This window comes from Carcharodon carcharias, chromosome 11 (assembly GCF_017639515.1).
Source record: "Carcharodon carcharias isolate sCarCar2 chromosome 11, sCarCar2.pri, whole genome shotgun sequence".
NCBI lineage: Eukaryota > Metazoa > Chordata > Chondrichthyes > Lamniformes > Lamnidae > Carcharodon > Carcharodon carcharias.
This window is the reverse complement of record NC_054477.1, coordinates 47,231,527-47,252,589: the sequence shown is the minus strand read 5'-3', so window position 1 is coordinate 47,252,589 and position 21,063 is coordinate 47,231,527. Positions and strand designations below refer to the sequence as shown.

Genomic DNA, 21,063 nt, shown 5'->3' with positions numbered 1-21,063 from the left:
GGCCAACGCATTGAGCATCATGGCTGAGTGCCAAGCTTCCTCATTGGAGAGATTGGAAACTCTCATGGAGAGGCAGCTCCAGGAACAGGATCAGGTGTTCCTGGGGTTGTGCTTGGACCTGCACACCCTCACAGGGGCATTGACCTCCTCTGGTTTGGCCACCAGGTATCCCACCTCGGTGCCCATCCATCTACGTTGAGCAGGGTGGGCCAAATGGACCTCACATCGGCGGAGCAGCTGCCTGTCGTCTCTGCTGGCGCCTCTCAGGGCACTGCGGATGAGGGCGACAGCTCCTCCGCCCCTATGCCAGTGACCATGGCACCCATTGAGGCTGCGACGACTGGGGGGATGCCAGCTGTGGAGCTGGCAGCTCCCTCCCAGGTGGGTCCATCACAGGCTGGATGGGCCAGAGGATGTCCGCCAAGGTTATCGAGGTCAACAGGACATCAGAGAGAATAGGCTGTCTCAGATGCCACTGCCAGCGATGGGGCACCACACAAACGTAGCACTTGCAAACAAAAGTTGAAGGCACCTTAGGCACACCCCGGGTTCAACACTGGTGCTTTTCTGTTGGCACCACCCTACCCCCCCAAGAGTTGTATCGAGTTTTGTGTGAAGTGCAACACCGTTTTATTTCCGTTATGTGAAAAGACGTTGGTTACGGTATTAAATATACGTTATCTCAAATGGCTGTGGGTGCCTCTTTTTTTGGGAAGGTGCCTGGATTCCTGAGATTTGATGAGTAATTTCTGTGTCTTTTAGATTTATTCACGGCACCCATCGCCAATCCTCCTATCCAGACAGATGAGGTCTCCAGGATGGAGGATACATGCCAGGCTTGTGTTGCAGATCCATATGTGCTGTGCTAGCTAAAGATTCCTTGGATTAGGGTGTCCTGGGTGTCCCTGCCTCCCTGGAGCATGCCTGAATCAGCCTGTGCCCCCTCATCATTTCCCTCTGCATGCTCATCCTCGAACTCACTGCTGGACTCATCGTGCTCAGCTCCAGCCACTCTGTCTATATCTTCTTTGTCCACGGCGTCCACCCTTTGCAGACCTAGATTGTGCAGAGTACAGCATGCAACCACTACAAGCGACACACGATCTGGGGGGTTCTGCAGTGCGCCCCCGGAACGGTCCAAGCATCTGAAGCGCATTTTGAGAAGACCGATGGCTCTCTCCACCACAGCCCTTGTGGAGGCGTGACTTCTAGTATACCGCTGCTCAGCTTCTGTTCTTGGATGGCAGAGAGGTGTCATAAGCCATCTTCTGAGGGGATAGCCCTTGTCTCCAAGCAGCCAACCACCCAGCCGGGCTGGAGTACTGAAGAGCACCAGTTTCTGGTGTTTCTCACGCGTCAGTGCAGAATCGATGGGTCGAAGGGCCTCTTCTGCACTGTGATTCTGTGATCTAAGAGTGTCTGAGGATGTAGGCATCGTGGGAGCTGTCTGGGTACCTTGCACAGACTTGCAGGATCTGCATCCTGTGATCACATACTATCTGCACGTTTATGGAGTGGAAGCCCTTCCTGTTGACAAACACACTGGGCTCACCTGCTGGCGCCTTGATGGCCACATGTGTGCAGTATATAGCACCCTGGACATGGGGAAGCCAGCAGTCACCGTGAAGTCTCTGGCTCGCTCTGTCGGGCTGGCCTCATCCCAGCGGTAGTGGATAAGGTCAGTGCATGCCTGAACAGAGCGTTTGTCACCTACTTGACACAAGTGTGGACAGCTGATTAGGAGACACCACAGAGATCACCCACTGAGCCCTGGAAAGAGCTGGAGGTATAGAAGTTGAGGGCAGCTGTGACCTTTAGAGAGACGGGCATGGGGTGTCCACCCACACAGTTAGCTGAGATCTCTGGACCAATCATCTGATAGATAGTGTTGACTGTCCTCTTGACTGACGGAGCCTCCTTTGGCACTGCACCTCAGACATATTGAGGTAGGTTCTTCACGCTCTATATACCCAGGCAGCAGGATAGTGGCATCTTCTGTAGCCCCTTGCGCCTTGGACTACCTCTTGGCCCTGCACCCCTTGTGCCTGTGCCTGTCCTCCCAAAGGTGGTTTCCCTGGAGGCTGAATGTGCACTTCTGGCCTCCTCCCCCTTCTAGCCCTTCCTTCCTCCTCCAATGAGGTGCCTCCAGTGGAGAGATCACCTTCCATTCCCAGGCTCAGGGAGGCTTGCTGAAACCTACAGGCCCCAAAACAAATCCTCACTGAGAAGTGCTGACCTGAAAGTAATGAGTGCAGTCCAGGCAGCTGTTATGTGTTTGAGACTTCTCCACCTCATACACGCAACTTTCTATAACTCCTGAGCATGAACTGTTAAATGTCTGGATTCACAAAAACAATGATCCCTCTTTCCCGCCTGTGGATGAGGGTCATTAAAGTTTCGGATAGCCACAAGCCCGTTGCGCTCATGTGATGAGGTGAATATCGCACAAGTGCCTTAAAATCCAGGACAATTGGAGCCTCAAGTAGCCTAATTGACCCTAATTATTGGCGGCCGCGCAACAGACATTGTCAAGTGCCCACCCAACGAAATATCGCAATGGCGCGCAGTGACATCAGGACACGTGCCCGACGTCACCGTGCGTTATTTTACATGTCAGCATGCGGGTCCCACCCCCTGCATGCCGTCAGAAAAATTCTTCCCATGGGTTCACCCTGATAAAGGCACAAAGGTTGATATATCACCAATTCACTTTCTTCATCAGAGGATTGAAACTGCAGAGTATTTCTCAATCCACAATAGCCTCTGAATATACTGAAAAAAATTTAGTTATTCGTAACCTCTCTTCACTGAGAGGCAAGCTATATCAAAAGTGATCAACGTGATCTTGACTTTTCCTTGTGTGATTGTACATTCAATTGCCATTACCAGGAATCAAAACTTAAGTTAACATTTTGAGAGTTGATATTTTGTTTTATTTAAATCACCATAGTGTGTATTAAACATGATTTTTAAACATGATTTATAACATATAACAAACCTGTCTGAATTCTAAGTTATGTTATAGCTAACTACTTCAACACTGAATGCATTAGAATATTATTTTTTAAATAGCCAATATTTAAATTAAGAGATTTTTAGGTTACATGTTTCTTAGCAAAATTCTGCTAAATAGCTTTCTCCCCTGTACACTGAACTCTAAGCACAATGTTAATTCACTCTACATTGAACCAGTTTGTCAGAGGACTGATAGAAAGATACACTTAAAAGAAGACTCGTTGGGCCTCACTTTGGTGATAAGCAGCTGTGGGACCTGGTAAACCTCATAACATGAGCTCTTACTGGCTACAGTCATTCAGCACACCATATCTTCTCCCACAAAGCAATCTTTATATCTGTACTCTATGCAGCTGACCTATCATCAATAAAATGCTCAGGTGAGGGCTTTCTGATGCCTTGGTCAGTTCCTTCTATTTTTTAAAATTCATTTTTACCAGATGTGGGCATTGCTGGCCATGCCGCATTTATTACCCATCCCTAGTTGCCCTTGAGAAGATGGTGGTGAGCTGCCTTCTCAAACCGCTGCAGTCCATGTGGTGTGGGGTACACCCACAGTGCTGTTCGGAAGGGAGTTCCAGGATTTTGACCCAGCGACATTGAAGTAACAGCAATATATATTCCAAGTCAGGGTGGTGAGTGGCTTGGAGGGGAACTTCCAGGTGGTGGTGTTACCCTCTATCTGCTGCCCTTGTCCTTCTAGATGATAGTGGTCGTGGGTTTGGAAGGTGCTGCCGAAGGAGCCTTGGTGAGTTTCTGCAGTGCATCTGGTAGATGGTACACTCTGCTGCCACTGTTCGTCGGTGGCGGAAAGAGTGAACATTTGTGAAAGGGGTGCCAATCAAGTGGGCTACTTTGTCCTGGATGTGTTAAGCTTCTTGAGTGTTGTTGGAGCTGCATTCATCCAGGTAAGTGGAGAGTATTCCATCACACTCCTGACTTGTGCCTTTAAGATGATGTACAGGCTTTGGGGAGTCAGGAGGTGAGTTCCTCACCGCAGGATTCCTAGCCTCTGACCTGCTCTTGTAGCCACAGTATTTATGTGACTAGTCCAGTTCAGTTTCTGGTCAATGGTAACCCACTAGGATGTTGATAGTGGGGGATTCAGCAATGGTAATGCCATTGAATGTCAAAAGGCAATAGTTAGATTCTCTTTTGTTGGAGATGATCATTGCCTGACACTTGTGTGGCACAAATGTTACTTGCCACTTGTCAGCCCAAGCTTGGATATTGTCCAGGTCTTGCTGCATTTGGACATGGACTGTTTCAGTATCTGAGTCATCGTGAATGGTGCTGTACATTGTGCAACCATCAGCAAACATCCCCACTTCTGACCTTATGATGGAAGGAAGGTCATTGATGAAGCAACTGAAGATGGTTGGGCCGAGGTCACTGCCCTGAAGAACTCCCGCAGGGATGTTCCAGAATTGAGATGACTGACCTCCCATAACCACAATTATCTTCCTTTGTGCTGGGTCTGACTCCAGCCAGTGGAGATTTTTCCCCCTGATTCCCATTGACTCCATTTTTGCTAGGGCTTTGTTATGGAATGCTAAACTACAGTAATTACTTTATCTCAAGGAGAAGAAAATACATAGTCATCACAGTTCTGAGCAGGGATTGGCATTTAAGTTAGTGATTGAAACGTTTACATCACAGAGAATTCCACCCTCTCAGCGGAAAGCAGTTTCATTGTGGTGAGCGGCTCTCTTGGGAAGAAAGGGGCAAAAAAAATAGAAAATAAAGCAAGTCCCATAGAACAGACTTTGCCAACTAAGTGCTTTGATGCAAAAGGAAACAACAATATAAAACAAACGTAATTGCATAGACGTTTCTCCTGTAAAGAGTTCTACAGGGTGGGACAGGAGGGATGCCTCGAGTAGGATGTAATAAATGTAACTATGGGCCTATCTCACTGACTTCCTGTCAACACAGGATACAGACCTACTGTCTCTGCTTTGTGCTGCCAAACTTGGGTACTTTGTGGAAACTCCTGCTTGTGGATTATACTGCTCAATGTTTTCATCCTATTACCCAGGCTAGAACATATCCTTTGAAAATATACATGTGTATATGTACAAAAAACTGAAATGTAATGTACTTCCGAACACTTTAAGACTGCTGCAGTTTAAGTTCCTTGCAGAATAAATTATAATTATTCTTGGACCACAATAAACCTGGCAAACTATGTATTTCAAATTTGCTTCAAATAATAATTGTGCGGAAATTAACCAAACTGAATAAGTTAGAATTTTTTAAAGTTACTGATACGTATAAACATTTTTCACACAACATTATTTAATATGGCCAGGACTAAGTAAAGATCAAAAAACTTTCAATTTTTATTGATATATGTGAATTTCTTTATTTCGAATTTATATTCATTTCATTTTTCCTTTCCATTTGCTTAATCATTTTTCTTTTCTTATATTCCTAATTTTTCTTCTGATATTCTAACCTGCTTACTTTCCTCATTGTAAAGATGTTTGCCTACACAACAGCGGTACTACATTTAAGAACAATTCACTGTATGAGAAGCATTTCAAGCTATTTAAAGGATGTGATAAGATACTATGTAAATTCAAATTCTTTTACTTCAAATTTCTTAATCTGATGTCTTACTTTCTTCAACATTTCCTGTTCATTAAATTGAGGTGGCAGTAAAAACAATTGAGTTAGGCCCTAACAGTAGTAGGTGCTGAGAAAGTGACAGAAGGTGTGAGAAAAAGTGGCAGGAATATTTATTAAATTTTCATTGCATGCAGTCCTGATCCCTTCTTAAGATGTTACACTGCATAACGAGCACCGTCTCTGCACTCTCCTACTTTCACCCCATCTTCTATGATATGATTCTGTTTGTAGCCACCACAGATGAATGAAACACTGAATCTTTTGCCACCAGTACAACACTCAAATCAATGACATCAGTCAAGCACAGCAGAGGAATAATAGGTCAAGGTTAGTGGACATATAAAGACAAAATTGCAAAAACAACAGGAGAAATTTGGGATTAACAGGAATGGAGGATGGGAAGAACATTTCTAAACAATTGACTGAGAAAAAAACTTAGAGCTACAGTTACTCAAAGTGTCCTACGTTCAACCCAATGCCATACTTATAGGGCAGAATTTTACGAGTTGGTGAGTGGGGGTGGGGCCCACTCGCCGACGCGTAAAATGACACGTGGTGACATCGGGGGGAACTCCCAATGTCACTGCGCCCAATTTAAATTTTCAGGAAGGCGGGAGCGCAGCAAAATCAGCTGCGTTTCCTCCAACCTGTCAATGGCCAATTGCGGCCATTGACAAAGTCAATGAAGTAATTAAAGGACCTGCCCATCCAACCTTCAGGTTGGCGGGCAGGCCAAGAGCCCCGGCAGGAACTAGAAAAAACATGAAACCTCATCCACGGGCAGGATGAGGTTTCATGTAGGCTTTTAAAAATTTTACCAAAGATTTTGTAAAAATTATGGACATGTCCCAACTCATGTGACTTGTAAAAAAGCGCCGCGCCTCCGATCAGGGGCGCCGATCGGAAGCGTACCCATATACGCCCACCCATCAACTTCCCCCCCAACGGGGGGAAAATTCAGCCCATAATTTCTGGCAATTAACTGTGACAGACCGTTTCACTATATAAGCCCATCTGTCTATAAGTGCAAACACTGCAGGTACCCACAGCTGCTTAAAGCTACAAAATGCTCTAATGAGGAAGTGTGATGACCAGCACACACCACCTAGACTTTTACCAAAATCACTTCGTAAATCTTGGAGGGAACTTACACAACAGCAAAATTAAAAATTTTGATTAAGCTGAAAAAGTTAAGTAAAAGCAATAGGGAAAAAAAACTTTTTCACACAACAAGTGGTAAGGGTCCAGAATGCACTGCCTGACAGTGTGGTGGAGACAGGTTCAATCAAGGCATTCAAATAGGAATAAGATAGTATTTGAAAAGTAACAATGTGCAGGGTTACAGGAGAATGGCACGAAGTAAAGTTCAGACAGTTGGTGCCGACATGTTGGGCTGATTGGCCTCCTTCTGTGCAGTGACAATTCTGTGATTTTGTGATAATCAGGGACTACTAATAAAAGTCATATACATTTCTTGCACAAGTTATATCTTAAAGATTCCTCAAACAATACACAGATTGTATATGCATTTTAAAAGTTGCAAGGGCAAAACAGTACTCAAAAAATTAAATAATCAACCAAAAGCAGCATCTGAGTTTTGAATTGAATAGAAATTGGTAGACCAGCATGATTAGTGTATAAAGCCGAATTCAACCAACTGAATGACCGAAATATGTTACTATTTTCAGCTTTTTTCATAACTATTACTGAGATTTGTTTACAATCTGCCTTACAGCAAATTGTACACTTCCTCTGAACTCTTCAAATGCCAAGCGGCTTAATCAGTTTAATAAATAACCTATCATTATCAGCATCAGTTACAATGGATTCAGAAAAAAACTCATGAAATAAATGCTTGAAGCGGCGATGTGCTACTAATTGTTAGCAACCTATATAAATACCCTATCCAACCTACCATTTTCAAAGTGACAGTGAGGTCTGGGGCTGTGACCCTGCATGGAATAATTAGCCTCTTTCCTTCCGTCATATACACAACTTTGGGAACATCTGTGTGTTGCTCTACAAACGGTCTGTGTTTGTCTGAAACAAAATCAACATTTTTATTCAGTAGAAATGGAAGATAAAGATTTTGTGATGCAGAAAGTTACCAGCCCAAAGACATGCTTCCAAAGGCATATCAGAACAAAAGCTGAAGTTTGCTTGTGTCATTGTTTTTCACTGAAAATGGCAGTTGTCTTTAAAACTGCCCACATCTGCAACATAATCATTTTTCAGATAAATAAATCTTTAAGCAGAAGAACATCATTAAGTTAGTTTCTCAAGTATATCAGAAACTTCACAGACTTTCTCTATTCTTGCCATGGTTGTGAATCTCACTGGCACAGACACGCCTGCATCACTGGTGTCAATAATCCACTCACTTGAAAGTATCCAATAGGTATCAAGGTTCATTTGCACTATGGTTTAAAATGAAACATGTGCCAGGAAGAGAGCACAATGCCATCGTTGGATGAATGCTGTGATAGGGCATATACATGGCGCAATTCCAATGGGACTATCTGGCAGAATTTCACGGTGCCCTGTCTGCAAACCCACGGGTGGCCTTCCAGCTGCCTTCCCACCTGGCCCCCACCTGTCTGCAATTTTAAGTTGGGTGGGCGAGGCTTGATGGCCTGCCCACCTTCACACCAATTATTATCAATTTTAAGGCTTGCAGGAGGAGTTCAGGGATGGGGAGGGGAAGCCCAGCAGATCACCCTCCTTGGGCCATGGATGGGAAGGGTAGGGGAGCACTTGCCACCACCCTCACCCCCACCCCCACCCCACCCCCTCCCCCTCTCCCTCCAAGCTCTGCCCCCCATGGGTGCTCCCTCACAACCCAGCTTCTCCATCCAGACCTCTAAACCGCTCTCCCCACTCCCTCCAGGCCTCACCTCCTTGTGAGACTCCCCGCACTTACCTGGACCTGGACTCCGGGACTTAGAATCTGGGGTTTCTATGGCCATTGCTGCTGAGACTTTCATCTCCAGCCAACTGACACTCTTGGGAGCATTAAATAGCTGGGGGGGGCGGCTGCTGTGATTGGTGGGCATGGGTTCCCCACCGACTCTTTAGATGGCTGGCTGTAAAACCTCACCACCTGAAAATTCTTGCCCTTTGTTCCCTTATAACAGCAGTAATCTTACAACTGCTCTGCTAATTGTAACTGGCTTCTATTGGAATATTATTAGGTTTTCAGAAGTGAACCAACCAGATACAATCCTACAATTCAGTTATTCCGGGTGGACAGCCTAAATGCAGCAACCATAATCTGCCTTATCTCTTAGGATGCAGCAAATGTTACTTATAGCAGTGTGAGGATATTAGCCCTGAATTATACTGTGGGGTCAAAATTGCTGTCAAGTAAGAAAAAAACAAAGCTCTGTGCAACATTTCCTGCAGGCTTGTACAGAACTTTGCTCATTGGCATACCTACAAGTTTAAGGATCACCTGGGAACTTACAGCCAAACATTCAGCATATCTGGCTTTCTACTCTTCTCCCTTCCAACTTCAAAAGCCTCCTTTAAATTATGCTCTTTAATACTTTTCCCCTTTATGCCTCCACTTCCATTGAATGTCTGTTTGCCTTCAGCAGCCTTGTAAAGTTGTCTGGGATACTTCTTTGTGTATACTAAACTCGCCAACAGTATAAGTTGTTCTTAATCGGTTTCATACAGCAGCTTTACATGCAAGTTATATGTAAAGCCAAGATTATTTTTTAGCAAGGCAAAAGCTGCTGTTTAATTGGACTATGATTAATTTCATAATTCTCAGCCAAACTAGGATCGCCTCACCCCACAATTGTGGCAATTTAGCCATGGAATGGCCATACTGTTCAAAACTACAGCTTAGCCTAACGTTTCTCGCTCAGTGGATTCAACAGTTCACATCTAACCAGACAATTCCCAAATTTGCCTGACAGTCTTATCCCCAAGCTGTTTTAGTGTAAAGCAGTTCTATTGTCTGTGATCCCACACAAAGAAAAAATGCCAAAAGGAAAAAGATACCCTGAGAACCACTTCATTAGATGAAAGGCTGGATTTGTTTTCTTTTCATTTGAGGAAAGTTGTATTCTTAAGATTTTTTTTTAAAAAATTGTTACATAATACACACCCTCAACAACTATTACCAGGGAGAAAAAAATAATTACTCCTTTGTGGACTATTCAAAAATGGCTCGAAATGAAGAAAAGAGCTACTTCCATGCGTAAAGATTATTGATTGCCACATGCTTTCCTGAGATTCACCATTTTATTGTGGAGATTATGAGAAGTATTAGGAAAAGATGCTGGGTATTGCTCCATGCAGACATAGTGTCACCAGCAACTGAAGCTCTGGGACTGCTACATACTTTGACATCAATGCCATCGCTGCTGAGAACTAGAGCCAGAAGAGATAGCCATACATAACAACAAGTACAGTAAGATACTGAAATTCAGCCATATGTAGTTTTCTTTTAAATTAAGACTCCTTACAAAATTAAAAACATGAAATTGAAGATATTTTATGCAGAGAGAAGTAATTCTAATTTTCACAAAGTAAACATACTTAGAAGCAATGAAATGAAATGTGTGCCATTATCTTTCTTTCAGGTTTATTTTGAAGCTTCATATAGAATAGCTTAAATTCAAATAACTTGCAAATTAGGGGTTTCAGCAAGGTTCTATTTTTGACCCTGAACTACTGACCTCAAACAGGAAAGCAGCAGAGGTGTTGCAATTGGCCTCCACACTCCTGTATTCTAGTAAAACCAATCAGGGTTTCCTTCATCATTGCTATCCAATGATATCTGCTAGAAATACATGTGGGGGACAATGGATGAAGGTAGGGCTGGGCTTAACTATGCTATTTCCTGTGGTTAAAGTTAATAACACAATATTATTCAGTGTATTACTCTCGGAAAGCTTCTATATCCTGGAAGGTAATTATCCAACTATACAATACCAACTTGCATTTATACAGCACCTTTCAGATAGGAAAATGGTCAAAAATGCTGCACATGAGCTTAATAAGCCAAAAATTGATACGGGTTTGCTCAAAGAGGTAAGTTTTAAGGATTGTCTTGAAGGAAGAGAAAAATGGAGAGACAGATAAGTTTATGGAAGGAATTCAGGGTTTTGGCTTAGATGGCTAAAGACATTGCTGCAATGATGGGAGGAGGTGTTTGGGAGATGCAGAAGAGACCTGAGCTAAAGTAATGTAGAGTTCTCGAACGGTTGTAGAGATGGAAGAGATTACAGAGATAGAGAGGGGTTAGGCCTTAGAAGAATTTGAACTGGAGGATGAGAATTTTCAGCATTGGTCCTGATTGTAATTCCCAAAACAGCTTTGTTAAAAATAAAATAAATGGCCCTCCAATTGCTTAAAGCGTTTAACCAGTCAATAATGAGCTATTTAAAACCAAGAAAACCCTGACTTTGATCCTCCGCCTGCACTGAGCTAACTGATCTCCACCAAAGTGCTTATGGGGTGCTACATCTGGCTTCAGTGCCACTGAATTAAGGAGGGGAATAATGGTAAGGATTACTGCTCCTGATCACATTCAAGCCGACTTGATGGAAGTAAAAATGAATGGACATCAAGTGAAGGCAGGATCAGGCATGGCTGAGATGCCTTCCACAATCAATAGGACATCAATATTCATTAGCTAGATTCACACATTAATAGTGGACAATTGATCACCAATGGAATCAGAGTCCAGCAAGTAGCATTCAGAAAAGGATAGTAAAGAAGTTTAGAAAATTACTAAATTTTTAGTTTAAAGCAATGGAAACCCCATGCAGGACCCACAGATGATCTAGATCAGATTCAGCACTGTAAAAGAATAAATTTGTTAGCTAAATTGACGATTAGGAGAAACCATTTTTTCAGTATGATAGAAACAAAGTCCAGTATTGAACAAAAATAAATGTGATCGCAGATTATCAGAGTGCAGTGTTTTTCATTATCTTATTATTAGTAATTGCCCAATGATAAAAGAAAAAAGTAACATTGGCTGATAAGAACAGTAATTCTTAAGGCATGCATTAATACTTCCACTTTAAACTGAAGGAACTTTTAGTGTGGTTTGTGTATTTACAAACAATACAAATACAGAATTTGCACTATAAACCTGGGAAAAAGGCAGATCAGTGGCCCTCATGGAGCTAATTTGGGAAGTTGACTAAACAATGTCCTGCCACAGGAAACAATACAGAACCACTAGTGAATCTAATTCTACCACAATCTGTTTCCCAAGCATTGATATGTACTGAAAAGACTTCAAGGGCTCTTTTTAATCAAAATCAGTATACATCAATTAAGTGTCTCTCAGGAACCTCATTAGAAATACTCAGGTGTATTTTCTTTTTGTTTTATTCATTTTCAGGATAGGGTGTTACTGGTTCCTATTTGTCATTGAGAAAGTAGTAGTGGACCACCTTCTTGAGCCACTAAATGCCTTTGAACCAGCGACGCACCCCCCGCCCCGGAAGTCTGCAAGCAACTCTTGGCAAGGCTTGCTTTTTGGACTTCCCACATGGCAGGCAGAAATTAATGCCCCCCACCCCCACCCCGCCCCACAATGGCAAATTTAGTGGTATCATTTAATCAGGAAAAGACGGTGGCCAATAGGGGACTGTGCTGCCTTCCCGTCATTGTCCCATTTAAGTCCTGGTCAGGAGGCTGATGGAGGGCATGCTGCCCGGCTGTCAATTGAGGCCCACTTAAGGGCCTCATCCCTCTGCTGAGAACCCTTCCAATTGTTCAAATTTTCAATGAAATGACTGGGGTTTAGCACCTGTTTGGCTTCAGACCGGCTGCATGGAGGCAGGAACCATGATTTGAAGGTGAGAAAAGTTTAAAAGGTAGGTAAAACTGGTTTTTAGAAGTTTAAAGGGCTTCCCTTTTGTTGTTAAAGTTCCATCACAATTTTTTGGAGGAGCCAGCATTAAGAAATTAAGAAATAAAGGAGTCTTCAACATCCTGGCATTACATAGGCATTGGAGTAGTGAGCACTGTTGTTCAGATATCAGTTGAGCACCAGGAAGGATGCAGAGGGAAATGGGTTCTGCACCGTTAGAGATCGAGGCCATTGGAGATGAGGAGCAACAGCCTGCACTGAATGGCAGAGTGCCAGGTATCAGGAGGCCAGAGGAGAGGGGTGAGGGCCATGAAAGAGAAGAGGACACTACTCTGACCACAGAATCTACAGACAGGAGCAAAGACAACAGTAGGTGACTAAGAACCAGTGCCGAAGGGAACTCCAACTCTCTAGGAAGATGGTTACAGACACTTGTAACCTCGTCAGCTGTAGACCTCTGTGGCATCTCACAGGCAGCTGCTTCATCCAAGTGCCAGATGCCCTCTTCACAGATTCTGGACAACACATCAGATTCACAATGAATGGGGCACCACAGGCTCAGATGGCACTGAGTTCAGTGCCACAAGTGGTCAGGTGGTGCCATGAAACACCTTCAGGCCAACAGATATGACCCTGAAGAGTGAGATTTCCCTGCTGCATGATGAGATGGCCTCCACTTGGCACCTTCCAGGAAGAGGACCACCCTCCTGACACTCATGGGTGCCAGGCCTCTGGTTCCCCTGTGCCATCTGGGGTCTATGTGGTGCAGTGACAGGCATTGGCACAAACTCACTCCCTTAAGTCAAGCAATAGGCACAGTGATGGTTGCCGTGGGTGTCCTGTCTCTATTCATGCCCCCACTAGCTTTAATTGGGTGGGAAACTCACCTCCAGCCCAATTAAGGGCTCAACCCTGGGAAAATTGCAGAGGTCAGATTTCTGGTAGACACAGGTTTGTGACCCAAAAATATTCCTGTTTCCTGACTCCAGTGGGAAAATCCTGCCCAATGGCCTCAATGGTCTTCTGTGCACTGTAAACTTCTATGCTTGCATGGCCCCACTGTACTCCACATTTTAAACTCCATATTGAATGTTACTAAAAATTTGGTCTAAATCTGACCTGCTTCCTTGCATCTACCTAGTCATTTTTTTTTACATTTTATTTCTAACAGAATCAATAAATCATTGAACGTAAAATGTTATAAGCTTAGCAGAAACAAAAAGGATTTTAATAACTGTGATGTTTGTCTTACCCTTGACAAATATATAGAGCGCAGTCTTTCTTTGTCGAGCATTTGAAGATGAGCTATTGCAGTAATAGTATCCTGTGTCTTTAGCCTGAGCTTTGCTTAAAGTCAGGTTACTACAGTAAGGTCTATCGCTGTCCCCACTGTTAAAGTTAATTATATTTATTCTTTCAGTTCCGTTAATTACATGATTTGGCCAGGACCATGATATGTGTGATGATCCCCTGTGGAAATAAAAAGGTAAACATTTAATTGAAATAAAATTAAATCACCTTAAAAATATCACCTGTATACTGAGTCTCAATGTTATCAATTTATTGGCCTGGATATGCAATCAAAAATCAAATTATGCACATGCGTTCTTCATTTGTTTGACTCACTTGAATAAAAAGAGTAGAAATGTGGGATAAAAACAGCAAATGCTTGAAATATACACCAAGTTAATCAGCATCTACAAATAGAGAAGGCCAACTGACAAACCCATTAGTATTGTCATACTTTGCTCATTCATTGAGTAAAGGAGGAATCTGAGCCAGTCTTTCCTTACATAGGTTTATTCACAAAACCCCGAAAACACAAGCACAGACTCCCTTTTCCTTCCCATCCCTGAAAACCATTTCTTATACACCCTTAAGAATAACGACCTAACCTTCGCCCAATTAGTAACAGCTGCTCTCACTTACAACTAGAGCAAGTAACAGGATCGCAAAATTAACAGTTAGGGACAATTTAATCCCCCGCAGCCAATGAAAAGAAGTGTAGGAGGTCACACTGGGAGGAGATGGTGGTGTAGTGGTAATGTTGCTGGATTAGTAATCCAGAGGCCCAGGCTAATACTCTGGGGACACAAGTTTTAAACCAACCACAGCTGGTGGAGTTTAAATTCAATTACTTATTAAGTCTGGAATATAAAGCTAGTCAAACCATCATCAATTATTGAAAAAATCCATCTGGTTCACTTATGCCCAAGACAAGGAAATCTGCCATCCTTACCTGGCCTACATTTGACTCCAGACCCGCAAGTACTATGTTTGATTTTTAATTGCCCTCTGAAATGGCCCAGTGAGCCACTCAGTTCAAGAGTAATTGGGGATGGGTAACAAATGCTGGCCTTGCCAGCGATGCCCACATGCCATGAAAGAATAATAAAAACAGCATCCTGGATTGGGCAATGTGCTGGATTTTGTGGAGCCCACTGGAGTGGACAAGATGGTGGGCACAGACAGTTGCATCAGAGGACGTGTGTCAGACCACTAGTAGTCAGTAGCGGGAAGGTAACAAAAGGGGAAACTCATACATTAACAGAAGGAAGCTCATTAATATGCATAATTGCACATAATTTATATGTAATTTAATCCTCCCTCCCCAATTTAGTGAAATTCACTCATGCCTCTCAGGCCTTCAGTAACCCACCAAAAGGTGGTGATTTATGTGGCTTCCATGGCCTGGATTTTTGCTCCCGGGTCGGAAGTGCAGAGTCGGAACATTTCCTGGCTTCACACGCACAACCTGGGAGAAAATGACTCGGAAGGTTGGATTTTCATTCCAGGTGGCAGGGTTCCTTGGGAGTCAGGCCAGGTGATCCCAGAATGAGTACGGAGGATATCAGGTGTGGAGGCAAGCTGGGCAGAAGGTCTGCCTTGGTGCACTGGCAGCCCTCCAGCCCTCACCCCTCCTTCACATTCCCCTACATGCCCCATGTCCGATCCATGAATAACCCATGCCCCCTCTTGCCCCCATGGCCCCTCATGCCCTCCATGAGCACCTATGACCCTCTGCCCACCACTCTTCACCACTCATATACCCCATGGCAACCTATGTCCCCCCTTCACTCCTATGACCCTTTATAGCCCCTATGCCAACATTGCCAATTCATGCCAACCCATGCCCCCTCCCTCCACCATTTGCCTTTGCACCTAGGGAGGCAGTGACGTAGTGATATTATCACTGATCTAGTAATCCAGAAACCCAGGGTAATGCTCTGGGCACCCGAGTTCGAATCCCACCACGGCAGATGGTGAACTTTGAATTCAATAAAAATCTGGAATTAAAAAAGTCTAATGATGACCATGAAACCATTGTCAATTGTCATAAGAAGCCATCTGGTTCACTTCAGGGAAGGAAATCTACTATCCTTACCTGTTCTGGCCTACACATGACCCCAGATCCACAGCAATGTGGTTGACTCTTAATTACCCTCTGAAATGGCCTAGCAAGCCATTCAGTTGTATATATCCGCTAAAAAGTCTAAAAGGGATCGAACCAGACAGACCACCCAACATCAACCTAGGCAATGGAAACGACAACGGCAAACTCAGCCCTGTGGACCCTGCAAAGTCCACCTTACTAACATCTGGGGGCTTGTGCCAAAATTCAGAGAGCTACCTCACAGACTAGTCAAGCAACAGTCTGACATAGACATATCAAGGAAAAATACCTTACAATGTCCCAGAAATCACCATCACCATCCCTGGATATGTCCTGTCCCACCGGCAAGGCAGACCCAGCAGAGGTGGTAGCACAGTGGTATACAGTAGTGAGGGAGTTGCCCTGGGAGTCCTCAACATCGACTCTGGATCCCATTGAGTCTCATGGCATCAGGCCAAACATGGGCAAGGAAAACGCCTGCTGATCACCACGTACCGCCCCCCACATGCTCAGCTGATGAATCAGTGCTCCTCCATGTTGGACACCACTTGAAGGAAGCACTGAGGGTGGCAAGGGTGCAGAATATGCTCTGGGTGGGGGACTTCAATGTCCATTACCAAGAGTGGCTTTGTAGCACCACTCCTGATCAAGCAGCCGTGTCCTAAAGGACAAAGCTACTAGACTGAGTCTGTGGCAGATGGTGAGGGAAGCAACAAGAGGGAAAAACAAACAAAAAATACTTGACCTCATCCTCACCAACCTGCCTGCCACAGATGCATCTATCCATGATAGTATCGGTAGGAGTGACCACCACACAGTTGTTGTGGAGACGAAGTCCCACCTTCACATTGAGGATACCCTCCATCGTGTTGTCTGGCACTACCACCATGTTAAATGGGATAGATTTCGAACAGATCTAGCAATTCAAGACTAGGCAACCATGCGCTGTGGGCCATCAGCAGCAGCAGAACTGCATTCGAACATGATCTGTAACCTCATGGCCCGGCATATCCCCCATTCTACCATTACCACCAAGCTAGGGAATCAGCCCTGGTTCAATGAAAGTGCAGAAGCAACACCAGACATATCTAAAAATGAGGTGTCAACTTGATGAAGCTACAACACAGGACAATGTGCATGCCAATCAGCATAAGCAAGCAAGTGATAGACCAAGCTAAGCGATTTCACACCAACGGATCAGATCTAAGCTCTGCAGTCCTGCCACATCTAGTCATGAATGGTGATGGACAATTAAACAACTCATTAGAGGAGGAGGCTCTGCAAATATCCCCATCCTCGATGATGAGGGATCCCAGCACATCAGGGCAAAAGATAAGGCTGAAGCATTCACAATAATCTTCAGCCAGAAGTACCAAGTGGATGATCCATCTCGGCCTCCTCCAGTGGTCCTCAGCATCACAGATGCTAGTCTTCAGCTAATTCAATTCACTCCACGTGATATCAAAAACCAGCTTAAGGCACTGGATCTGCAAATGCTAAGGACACTGACAACATTCCAGAAACAGTACTGAAGAGTTGTGCTCCAGAACGTGCCATGCCCCTAGCCAAGCTGCTCCAGTACAGCTACAACACTGGCATCCACCCAGCAATGTGCAAAATTGCCCAGGTATGTTCTGTACACAAAAAGCAGGGCAAATCCAACCTGGCCAATTACTGTCCCATCAGGCTACTCCCCATCATCAGTAAAGTGATAGAAGGGGTCATCAACAGTGCTATCAAGCGGCACTTGCTTAACAATAACCTGTTCACTCACTCTCAGTTTGGATTCCACCAGGGCCACTCAGCTCCTGGCCTCATTACAGCCTTGGTTCAAACATGGACAAAAGAGCTGAATTCCAGAGGTGAGGTGAGAGTGACTGCTGTTGACATCAAAGCAGCATTTGATCGAGTTCAGCATCAAGGTGCCCTAGTAAAACTGCAGTCAATGGGAATTGGTGGGAAAATTCTCCACTGGTTGGAGTCATACCAACACAAAGGAAGATGGTTGTGGTTGTTGAAGGTCAACCATCTCAGTTCCAGGACATCATTGCAGGGTATAGTCCTAGGCGCAACCATTTCAGCTACTTCATCAATGACCTTACTTCCAATCATAAGGTCAGAGTGGGTATGTTCGCTGATGATTGCACAATATTCAGCACCTTTGGGCGACTCCTCAGATACTGAAGCAGTCCATGTCCAAATGCAGCAAGACCTGGACAATATCCAGGCTTGGGTTGACAAGTGGCAAGTAACATTGCACAACATAAGTGTCAGGCAATGACCATCTCCAATAAGAAAGAATCTAACCGTTTTCCCTTGACATTCAATGGCATTACCATCACTGAATCCCTCACTAGCAACATCCTGGAGTTTACTATTGATCAGAAACTGAACTGGACTAGCCATATAAATACTGTGGCTACAAAAGCAGGTCAGAGGCTAGGAATCTTGTGGTGAGTAACTCACCTCCTGACTCCCCAAAGTCTGTCCACCATCTACAAGGCACAAGTCAGGCATGTGATGGAATACTCCCCACTTGCCTGGATGAGTGCAGCTCCAACTCGCCAAGCCTCATTAGACAGCACCTTCCAAACCCATGACCACTAACATCCAGAAGTACAAGGGCAGCAGACACATGGGAACACCACAACTTGGAAGTTCCCCTCCAAGCCACTCACCATCGTGTCTTGGAAATATATCGCCATTCCTTCACTGTTGCTGGGTGAAAATCCTGGAACTCCCTCCCTAACAGCATTAATGATTGCACAATCTTCAGCATCTTTGGGCAATTCCTCAGATACTGAAGCAGTCCATGTCCAATGTGGGATAGGCAATAAATGCTGGCCTAGCCAGCGACGTCCACATCCCATGAATGAATAATAAAAAAAAAACACCTGCCATGTCAAATCGCCCAGTATTCACCGTGGGCAGATGTCAGGACCCAAGCTGAACTTAAATAAAACAAAGTTCCAAGTGTCTATTGCAGATTTGATTTTTAAAAATCACTCTCATTCATAAAACCCATTTACTATATTTACATTCCTTCAGCTACGTTATCCTTGATAACGACAAATATTTCATTCAATTACATAATCCATTATAAAAACAAGCTTCTCCCTGGACTTTGGGACGTCTTTTTGAGCTGGAGCAACAGAAATTCAGATGCTGGAAATTTAAACTGCAGAATTTTCTTAAAAAGCCTGCAGGACGATTTCTAAATTCCAACACATGGCTGTCTGCCCTTTCAATATGGCGTCAGATCCTGCTCAGCCATCAGGTGATCCGGGCTTGTCAACATCAGAGCCACTCCCTGCCACAGTTCTGCTGTGCTGCCCCACTCCAATCATGTCATGCCTTTAGAAAATTGTCTTTTAGTATGGTAAGGAGGCCCGGAAATTAAAATGGCCCCGCTTACCCTTCTTCTGAAAAGGACGCGGAGAGTGGGAGAGACTTCAGTTTGAAAAGGGCACGGAGAGCGTGAAAGACTTCAGTTTGAAAAGAGCAAGAGTGGCAGGGGTTTCAGACTGAAAAGGGCACAGAGAAATGCAGGGACTTCAGTTTGAAAAGGATGCGGAGAGCAGTAGAGATTTCAGTTTAAAAAGGGCGTGGAGAGTGGCGGGGACTTCAGTTTGGGTGCCTTGCTGTGGGAGTCAATGCAGAGTGGACCTGAGGGGGGACAGTCAGGAGCTGAGGAGCGTACTGTTTCGCTGTTTTAGCTGCTGTGAGACTGCAGTCCAGGAAAAAGAAAAAAACAACTGCAACATCACAGGAAGCTAGTAAGTTGATTGGCCGGTATGTGTTCAATCTGGGGGACAGTTTGTGAGAAACAAGCTGAGGACAGGCGAGTTAAGGTAGATCTATAAATAAAAAGAACTAAGACTTTAAAATAATAAACCAAAATTTGAAAACTTTAAGCTTAAAACCAGACAATAAAGATTAAAAAAAGCAATAAAAATAAAGTAATTTAAACAAATATCTAAAACACATACCTTGTAGTTAAGAAACATATAACCTTTAGTTGTCAGTAGTACTAGCATTTAATAAACACTGTAAATTGTAGCATACATAGGAAGAAAGTAATTAAAGTAAATTAACTAAATAACATAAGTTAGAATAGCGGGATAGGTGTTATGTTGCAGCTGTGAGATGTGGGAGCTTTTGGACGCCAAAACGATCATGGCAAACAAGTCTGCAGGAAGTGTAAGCAGCTTGAGGAGTTCCAGATCAGGATTATTGATCTGGAAGCTGAAATGCAGACTCTATGCAACATTAGGGAGGGGGAGAAATACCTGGATAGTTTGTACCAGGAGACAGTCACATCTCTTAGAAGAGGGTCATCTGTTTTGGTCAGCAGTGAGGGACAGGAGGATGTGGCTGTCGGTGAGGCAGGTAATGGGATCAAGCAGACAGTAGGGGAAGAGACTCAGGCTTTGCAATTGTCAAACAGGATTGAGGTGCTCACAACCTGTGTGGATGAAAGCGAAGTCTGCAAGATGGATGAGCTGGCTGGCCATGTCACTGTGGGACAAGCAGGAGGAGCAAAAAGGAATGTAGTGGTAATAGGGGATAATATACTGAGGGGGATTGACACTGTTCTCTGCAGCAAAGAGCGAGAGTCAGATAGCTGTGTTGCCTGTCCGGTGCCAGCGTTCGGGACATCTGCTCAGGGCTGGAGAGGAACTTGCAGTGGGAAGGGGAGGATCCAGTTGCTGTGGTCCATGTAGGTACCAATGATGTAGGTAGAACCAAGAAAGAGATCTGCAAAGTCAGAATGAGGAGCTGGGTACCAAATTAAGAAGCAGAACCTTAAAGGCAATAATCTCTGGATTAGTAGGAGAAGTGGGTTCCAGTTTGTGGGGCACTAGCATTAGTACTGGGGAAGGTGGGGGGCTGTGCCATTGGATCGGTTTACACCTGAACCATGCTGGGTCGAGTGTCCTCGCAAATTGCTTAATGAGGAAAGTAGAGAGGGCTTTAAACTAAACAAGAAGGGTGAGGGATCAAGCTTGGATAAAGGTAGCAAGTCAAGGTGTAGAGTCAAGACAGGAGAGCAAAATAGTAATATGAGAAATGAGGGTCAGAGAATGGCAAGAAGGGACAGAGAGAAAAAACTTAAGAATACATCAACAGTCAAGACTAAATGTCACAAAGGTAAGAAAAAGTCAAAACTGAAGGCTCTCTA

At 44.2% G+C, this 21,063-nt stretch overlaps 1 protein-coding gene across 3 annotated transcripts in view; it reads right to left on the bottom strand.

Moving 5' to 3' along the window:
• flt1 (fms related receptor tyrosine kinase 1) overlaps positions 1-21,063 on the bottom strand; it is a 243,360-nt gene that overhangs the window by 165,924 nt on the left and 56,373 nt on the right. For all 3 annotated transcript variants that reach the window (XM_041198845.1, XM_041198847.1, XM_041198846.1), the window contains exons 3-4: positions 13,740-13,957; positions 7,562-7,686 (exon numbers count right to left, since the gene is read on the bottom strand). In XM_041198845.1, the coding sequence (XP_041054779.1) occupies positions 7,562-7,686; positions 13,740-13,957 (343 nt within the window). The remainder of the gene's footprint in view (positions 1-7,561; positions 7,687-13,739; positions 13,958-21,063) is intronic.